Source organism: Mercenaria mercenaria, unplaced genomic scaffold (assembly GCF_021730395.1).
Source record: "Mercenaria mercenaria strain notata unplaced genomic scaffold, MADL_Memer_1 contig_3349, whole genome shotgun sequence".
Lineage (NCBI taxonomy): Eukaryota > Metazoa > Mollusca > Bivalvia > Venerida > Veneridae > Mercenaria > Mercenaria mercenaria.
This window is the reverse complement of record NW_026461477.1, coordinates 20,024-29,053: the sequence shown is the minus strand read 5'-3', so window position 1 is coordinate 29,053 and position 9,030 is coordinate 20,024. Positions and strand designations below refer to the sequence as shown.

The window sequence follows — 9,030 nt, the reverse complement described above, 5'->3', positions numbered from 1 at the left end:
TAAATGGGTATATCTCCATAACTGATGAAGATACTGATCTGAAATTTCATTTATGTCAACAGATTTATTTGGCAGATCTTTCTTTTGTCCACTTACAATATATTTTTTTTTAATTACTTCCCTTCTACGTTACTATAAATAGCTTATTTTTAGTAACATTTTTATTATTGGCCGTAGGGAAAAACCGAGATCACTTTTCTGTGGTACAACATGGATGGTACCTCCGATTTTTAGGTGTATTTTGACATATCTATGCCTTGTAAGAATTGTTTTTTCTTTTTGGTTAAATTTCTTTGCTTTGTTGTTCCTGTCCTTTGGACTTAGATTTTTTTTCTGAGGACCTTCTTGTCCTCAAGTGCAATGATAACAGGTGAGCGATATAGGGCCATCATGGCCCTCCTGTTTGACCTTGTCTGCACAATAGCAGCTTCATTTATTATTTGATTTTAACCAAACTTGCACACAACTTGTATCGAACCAAGATGTTGGTTCCTTTATTGAAATGGTTAGATTCCATTATGGGTTCCAGAGTTATGGCCCCTGATAGGGCCAGAATTAGCTATTTTGACCTTGTCTGCACAATAGCAGCTTCATTTATGATTTGAATTTAATCAGACTTGCACAAAACTTGTGTCACCATAAGGTCTTGGTTCCTTTCTTGAACCGGCCAGATCCCATTATGAGTTCCAGAGTTACGGCCCTTGAAAGGGCCAAAAATTAGCTATTTTGACCTTTTCGGCATAATAGCAGCTTCATTTAATATTTGATTTTAACCAAACTTGCACACAACTTGTATCACCATAAGATCTTGATTCCTTTTTATACGCACGAAGGGACATATTATGTTATCGCCTCGGAGTCTGTCAGTCTGTATGTCTGTTGGTTAGCAATTTCCCTTCTGCTCTGTAACTGTTGAACCCCTTGAAGGATTTCAAAGAAACCTGACACAAATGTTCACCTCATCGAAACAATATGCAGAGCGAATATTTCGGATGGCTCACTTCAAGGTCAAGGTCACACTTAGGGGTCAAAGGTCATATGACTTTGTTTTGTGTGTATATTGCTCTGCATTTGCGTCGATTGCAGTGCTCTTGTTTTTATTTGGCAGATCCTTCTTTTGTTGACCTACAATAATTTTTTTCAGTTTCTTCCCTTTTATGTTACTATAAATAGCTTATTAAGTAACTTTATTATTATTGGCCTTAGGAAAAACCGAGACCACTTTTCTGTGGTACAACATGGATGGTACCTCCAATTTTAGGTGTATTTTGACATATCTGTACCTTGTAAGGATTTTTTATTTCTTTTTGGTTAAATTCCGCCCTTTGTTGTTCCTGTCCTTTGGACTTAAATATTTTTTCTGAGGACTTAGATTTATTTTTAATTTCTTCCCTTTGTTGTTCCTGTCCTTTGGGCTTCATCAGTCAAAATTTTGCTCGATGTAATCCTTCGGGCATGAAACTACTGGCCTGATTTGAAAATAATTTTATTTGAAGTAACTTTAAGAAAATTCCAACTATATTTTCTCATAATTCTTTTGATTGTTCTTGATTATGATTTTTTGACCTTCTTGTCCTTAAGTGCAATGATAACAGGTGAGCGATATAGGGCCATTTTGGCCCTCTTGTTAAAATAAAGTTATCACATTCAAGCATTGAGAATAGTACAGTGGGATTACTGAACATGACAGCTTTTTAGTGACTAGATAAACATGTCAGCAACTTACCTATTGTATATTGTAAGACCTGGTGTCAATTAGGCAATGTGACACCTGCTCTCAAAACACAAACCCCTTCCATGAAAGTGTCCAGGTGTTCACAGCAACTTTTTCATTAAAGGCCTAGATTTTGGCAGTGGGCCAAGGGATTTCTGTTTTCACCAGCACAGTTAGGGGCTAATGACCATCACAGTATGGTTCCAATAAACAAGGGTCATTGTTTATTGGAGAGTCAGTCTACCTTTCAAGTGTATCAATTAGTGAAAAGGGGAAACAAAGTAATTTATTTTAGATTAATGAATAATAAGGCTTATTGCATGACAATAATGCCAATTTAATTTTGTGAAAACACAACTATATATTTGTAGCAAGGGGAGTAACCTTTGTTTAACAAACATAATTATGCAATCATGGTTGTTTCCCTTACTATCTGCTCTACCTATTAACGGAATGAACTGATCCACCCTCTTTCCTGTTCCTGGAATTCCAAGAGTCTCTTAGAAAAATTTATAAAAAATAAAATCCAACTAATCATTGAAAGATTAATATGCCTGGCAGAGGAAAAGGTATCAAGAGGAGAGCTGGAGGTCCTACAGCTGAGAATACAAAGAGAAAAAAGAATTTTAACCAGGACCCTGGAGAAATTGTCGATATTTTATCAGGACACGACGGAGCTGAGCCTTCTTCTTCTGACTCTGGTAATATATTACAAAATAAAAGATTTGTAGACTTTGAAATGCTATTGAAAGACCAAAACATTATTGAAAAGGCCCAGGACAGTGATTCTGTCCAGGCTCCTGCAGGCTTTTTTAGCAATTTTTCAGAAAATGCTCCTGAAATGGTGAGGTGCGGTGGTGATGACATAGCATTTCATGTCCCTGATCAAATAAAGCAAAAAAATATACAACATAAGTATATAAATTTAGCGGTTTTGTTAAAAGGCGCAATTGAGCTATCTGAGATCCACTCGGGGGGGCCTTCTGCATGTAAACGCTGATGGGCAGCTCGAGTCCAAACCAAAAACAATTTCAGAAAAGATAGGCAGCATAGAGGAGTGGACTGATGCTTTTCTAATATATAGTAGTATCTACTTAAAACATTACCCTCAACGAACATTGGAGATTCTACAATATTTATCTGTCATTCGTGATGCTGCAAAAAAGCACGTATGTTTAAGCTGGAGAATGTATGATGAGCAGTTTCGTTTGCGTCAGGCCATTTCAGTTGGCCCCTGGAACATGCTTAATTCAGACTTATGGTTACGCTGTTTTTCAGGTTCAACCCAATCAACATACCCCTCTAAGTCAGGAATACAGGCAAACCTTCCACTCAAGTGCATAGATTTCAATAAAGGCAACTGAAAGTGGCCCAACTGTAGATACAGCCACCTTTGCTTTCAATGTTTATCCCACCTTCATGGCAAATTGGCATGCCCAAACAAGAGCAATTTTCGTCCCTTTCCTCAATACTCGAACAGAGGGAGACCTTTCATGCGTGGGGTCAGAGGGACACAATACAATAATAAACAGTAAAGCATTTTCCCCAATAAATCTGTCCGTTCTTAAAAAAAGAATTATCATTTTATGATCACCCTGATGCCGCCTATTTAAAGGAAGGCTTTGTGCATGGTTTCCCGTTACACTATGAGGGTCCAAGAGTTAGGTCAGAGGCCAAGAACCTTAAATCTGCCATTTCAAATCCAGAAATTGTGCGTCAAAAACTACAAAAAGAAGTGACAGCTGGTAGGATTGCAGGTCCTTTTGACAACTGCCCTATTGAAACACTTCGTGTCTCACCAATTGGCTTAGTTAAAAAAAAAACTGGTTTAAATGAGTATCGCCTTATACATCATCTTTCATTTCCAGAGGTTTTTTCAGTAAACCATTATATCGATAAACGCTACAGCTCAGTCCAATACACTCGTTTCGATGAGGCAGTACATTTGGTGCAGGATTTAGGAAAAAACTGCTTATTGTTTAAAATGGACATAAAGTCAGCATTTCGTTTATTACCTGTTAGGCAACAAGATTTTGACCAGTTGGGCCTCAAATTTGACCAAAAATTCTATTTTGACAAATGTATGCCATTTGGCTGCTCAGTAAGTTGTAGCACTTTTGAAAAGTTTTCAACCTTAGAATTTTTTGTGAAAAGAAAATCTAACAGTAGGGATCTTTTACATTACATCGATGATTTTTTGGGAGGCAGTAAAGCGCAAACTGAAGACTGTCATAAACTTATGAATATTTTCCAATCCTGTATGCACAGTTTAGGTGTTCCACTGGCAGAGGACTAGACAGTTGGTCCTACAACTGTCATTATATTCTTAGGCCTTGAACTTGATTCTGAAAAAATGGAGGTCCGGATACCAATTTCAAAAGTGCAGGAAATTCTGAGTCTCATAGAAGTAATCTTGTCAAAACAGAAACCTACCCTAAAGGAGATACAGCAGCTTATTGGTACCCTGAATTTTGCACGCAGGGCCATCATTCCTGGTCGCCCTTTTTGCAGGAGGCTAATTGATTCTATCTGTGGCTTGACAAAACCACACTATCACATCAGATTAAAGAAGGCCGTGATGCAAGACCTGGAAATGTGGAAACACATTTTCAGGAAATTCAATGGCATTGCAGTCTTTCATGACCGCTTTGGGTAGACAACGACCATATTGAACTTTTTTCTGACAGTGCTGCTGGTCAAGGTTTAGGTTTTGGCCTTTATTTTGCGGGTAGATGGGCATATGCTGCTTGGCCACAAGAATGGCATGATAATGGTACTACAGATGACATAACTGTCCTTGAGCTGTTCCCTATAATGGTAGCACTACACATATGGAGTGAAAGGCTAGCCCACAAAAAAATCTGTTTCAGGTCTGACAATATAGCAGTGGTGCACATCATAAACCCAATGACCTCTAAATCTGAGAGAGTAATGACCATACTGCGAAATGTAACAATGCAATGTCTGAAAAGGAATATTGCAATTAAGGCGAAGCATATTCCTGGTAAACAGAACCATCTTTGTGACTTGCTTTCTCGGTTTCAATTACAGAAATCCAAGCAATTAGCACCCAACGCAGAATCCAAACCACATCCGGTACCAGACCTTCTGTGGGAAGTATTCAACAAAGAACAGCTTCTTTATTAAAGAGCAGTCTATCCGAAAATACAAAAACTGCTAACGAAACAGCTATAAAATGCTTCAATTTTTTCCGAAATAAATACTGTTTAAGTATCATTTGGCCAGCTTCTCTTCATCAAATTGTATCATTTATTTCCTTTTGTGCTGCGGTGGGTTATGCACCTTCAAGCATCAGTCTTTATGTTTCGGCATTAAGCTTTATTCATGAAATTCATGACTGGCCTAATCCAACACAATCTTTTTTGGTAAAAAAATTACTAGAGGGATGTAAACGCCAAAATATCAGGAAAGATAATCGTGCTCCAATAACACTTCCCATTCTAAAAAAGATATGTAGCCATCTGCCTAGAGTGTGCTATAATAAAGAGGAGTCAAAGCTTTTCACAGCAGCGTACACTTTAGCTTATCATGACCTGCTTAGAGTCAGCGAATTGGTGGTCACTAGCCCTACTCAGCAATACAGAGCTTTAAGACTTGATGACCTCACCATCGAGCCCGATGGCAGGGCATTAAAAATAAAAATTCGTATTTCCAAATCCATCATCAGCATATACAACCTACCTCAGATTATAAATAAGTAAATTTAAAGAAAAATATATAGTCCAGTCATGACTACAACCCCGTCAGCAGTTTGTTTAAATAGAACATGTTAATTCTATTTGCAGAGGTGTGGGTCTTCGGTGACTCTCTTGTACGATGGGCCGGGGAAAGATACGGATCTAAAAGTATTAACAATGCAGACCATAAAGTTATCTGGGATGGAAAGTCAGAAACGAGAAGCGAGGAACTCAAATCTGCTATACAGCGTGGACTTTTAAAAGGTTATAAACCTTCTGTTATAATCATCCACGTAGGTGGAAACAACGTATCTTCAGCAAACACATGCAAAATTATTTCAATCGTATCTAAAGCTCTGAAGTATCTATTTTCAGTTTTTCTAAATTCTATTGTTGTTTGGACAGACATTCTACCTAGGTTTAATTGGAGGGGCACACCCAACACCCTCGCCTCTGCAAAAATGATGGACCTTAAAAGAAAAAGAATAAACAGAAAATTGAAACAGACCATTTTACAGTATGAGATGGGACGGGCATTGAACCATCAAAACATTAATAGAAATAACCCCCATTTCTATCGCCCAGATGGCATTCACTTATCTGACCATGACAATGACGCATATCTGTCAAAAATGATGATCGCAATTTCAACTTTCACCCGTGACAATTCATGCAAATCATTAAATATGGGATAGATTCAATGCTGATAAATTAGACATGTAGCTCTAACTAAAAAAAAAACAATAATAATAAAATAAAATCTTTCTTTAGGATGCCCAGAATTTTGGAGGGCAAATTACAAATTTGCTGTGGCGGAAAATTCTGGCCAGCCACTAGTCGGAGGCAGTCAATTCTACAATAACCTTTGTCTCTACTTGGCCATGGAGCACAAATGAATAACCAAGGGAGACAACTCATATTGAATTCTTTTGCATTTTAGGGCTGGATTATTGTCTCCCCTGACTTAGGTGCCTCATTAGTAGGAAACGACCAAGGTGGTGAGGTAATATATCTGGCATTTACTAAATTATTTTTTATACAATTAGAGGTCAGGGTTCAGCTCTAACAGCTATAAGCTAGGCAGGCCTGCGTAACCTCTAATTTTTGGCTTTCATGGTAGTGCGGTGATAAGTAGTGCGGTAGGGGCGGTGTGTGCTAATAGTAGCAGCACAGTGTGTACTAGTAACTACTGTACAGTTACTAAGTTGCGCTTAAGCTGGATCTAATGGGGTAGTGCAGTGCAAAATGCTGCCGTTGATAGTGCGATGATTATTCCTACATTGGCAATAGCAAACTCCGACTTTTGGCTGGCCGGGATTTTCATAGGTCTCTATTTGGCACTCTTTATTTGTGAGAACCAAAGGAGACAGTAATTTTTATGTTGCGGCCTTTCATATTCCACTACTTTAATTAATAAATTTCAATAAGTTCATAAATTTGCATGTACAACATTATGCTGAATAAATGATGTTGAGTTATTTGGTTTTATGTGTTTTTGTCATAAATTAATAAGGCTTATTGCATGACAATAATGCCAATTTAATTTTGTGAAAACACAACTATATATTTGTAGCAAGGGGAGTAACCTTTGTTTAACAAACATAATTATGCAATCATGGTTGTTTCCCTTACTATCTGCTCTACCTGTTAACAGAATGAACTGATCCACCCTCTTTCCTGTTCCTGGAATTCCAAGAGTCTCTTAGAAAAACCCACCCACCTCACCCATTTAGCAGTAATAAATTATTACGGTTAATTTACAGACCATAAATTTTAACTCGGGTTAAATAAAAATAAACAAGTGTCGTCAAGGTTTGTTAAAATTCAGGATATGAAAATATGCCAAATGCTTAACCAGTACCTTATGATACAAAGTTGTACTGTGGTAGAATCTAACATGGTACTACTTTACTACAATTTATTGATAGAGATTCAGAAAGTGCAATTTAATTCATAACTGAACTTAAAAGTTGATATCTGTAATTGGCTCCCTGCAAATACAATAGGACTCTATGTAGTAATTAGATTTTTTATCCTGTTGCTGCCGATTAGTTCTCTAATTCACAGGGCTGAAGATAACCTCACTTCACGAATGGTTGATGAGAAGTTATGTCGGGAAAGCTACCACGTAAAAGATGCAGCTGCAGTAACAGGATTCAGAAAGTCATGTGTGCTAACAAGTGTCATGAGATTGCAAAAGGACCAAGGATTTATCATGTGTTTTATACTAATCAAACAAACTGAATATTTTTCATAATACATGTTACAGAATATTGTGTTGTAAAATACGTTTGCAAAGGACCAAGGATTTATCATGTGTTTTGTACTAATCAAACAAACTGAATATTTTTCTCAATACATCTTACAGAATATTGTGTTGTGATATGAGATTTCAAAGGATAAGAGATTTATCATGTGTTTTGTACTAATCAAACAAACTGAATAATTTTCTTAATACGTCTTACCGAATATTGTGTAAATATCGAACAACTTTTAAAGAAACTGAATATTTTTTCTCAATACGTTTTCCAAATATTGTGTGAAAATCTAACAAATTTTATAACTAATGCAACATAAAGTCATTACAGACATTGTCGCAACAAATGGAAAATTCTGGCCAGCCACTAGTCGGAGGCAGTCAATTTGTCTCTACTTGGCCATGGAGCACAAATGAATAACCAAGGGAGACAACTCATATTGAATTCTTTTGCATTTTAGGGCTGGGTTATTGTCTCCCCTGACGTAGGTGCCTCATTAGTAGGAAATAACCAAGGTGGGGAGGTAATATATCTGGCATTTACTAAATTATTTTTTATACAATTAGAGTACAGGGTTCAGCTCTAACAGCTATAAGCTAGGCAGGCCTGCGTAACTTCAAATTTTTGGCTTTCATGGTAGTGCGGTGATAAGTAGTGCGGTAGGGGCGGTGTGTGCTAATAGTAGCAGCACAGTGTGTACTAGTAACTACTGTACAGTTACTAAGTTGCGCTTAAGCTGGATCTAATGGGGTAGTGCAGTGCAAAATGCTGCCGTTGATAGTGCGATGATTATTCCTACATTGGCAATAGCAAACTCCGACTTTTGGCTGGCCGTGATTTTCATAGGTCTCTATTTGGCACTCTTTATTTGTGAGAACCAAAGGAGACAGTAATTTTTATGTTGCGGCCTTTCATATTCCACTACTTTAATCAATAAATTTCAATAAGTTCATAAATTTGCATGTACAACATTATGCTGAATAAATGATGTTGAGTTATTTGGTTTTATGTGTTTTTGTCATAAATTAATTAATAACATTTAAAGTTATGCTAGGTTTTTTTTGGCATTTCTATGTAAAGAAAAATATTGTCGATCAAACACAATAGTAAAATAATCAGGAACTTATTTTCACAATAAAAAAATAATAAGAAACTTTCTTAAAGAAATATGCAAGTTTTTATTTTTAGCTCACCTGAGCACAAAGTGCTCAAAGGTGAGCTTTTGTGTTCGCCCTGTGTCCGTCCGTCCGTCAGTCAGTCGTCCGTCCGTCGTCAACAATTTGACTGTTAACACTCTAGAGGTCACAATTTTGGCCCAATCTTAATGAAACTTGGTCAGAATGTTACTCTCATATTGGGT

At 37.1% G+C, this 9,030-nt stretch overlaps 1 protein-coding gene across 1 annotated transcript; it reads left to right on the top strand.

Annotated features, from left to right (window-relative positions):
- The first annotated feature begins 2,099 nt into the window (after nt 1–2,099).
- Nucleotides 2,100–7,784, top strand: LOC128552982 (uncharacterized). Its single transcript, XM_053534080.1, has 2 exons — nt 2,100–2,415; nt 5,521–7,784. The coding sequence occupies exons 1-2, from the start codon at nt 2,265–2,267 to the stop codon at nt 6,105–6,107; spliced, it is 738 nt and encodes a 245-aa protein (XP_053390055.1). The 5' UTR covers nt 2,100–2,264; the 3' UTR covers nt 6,108–7,784.
- Nucleotides 7,785–9,030: the final 1,246 nt, after the last annotated feature.

What these genes read in the sequence shown, in the direction of transcription:
- LOC128552982 (XM_053534080.1), top strand. Translation starts at nt 2,265, where the DNA reads ATGCCTGGCAGAGGAAAAGGTATCAAGAGGAGAGCTGGAGGTCCTACA. An exon ending in GCCTTCTTCTTCTGACTCTG is followed by an intron (nt 2,416 to 5,520) that starts GTAATATATTAC and finishes TTCTATTTGCAG; the next exon opens with AGGTGTGGGTCTTCGGTGAC.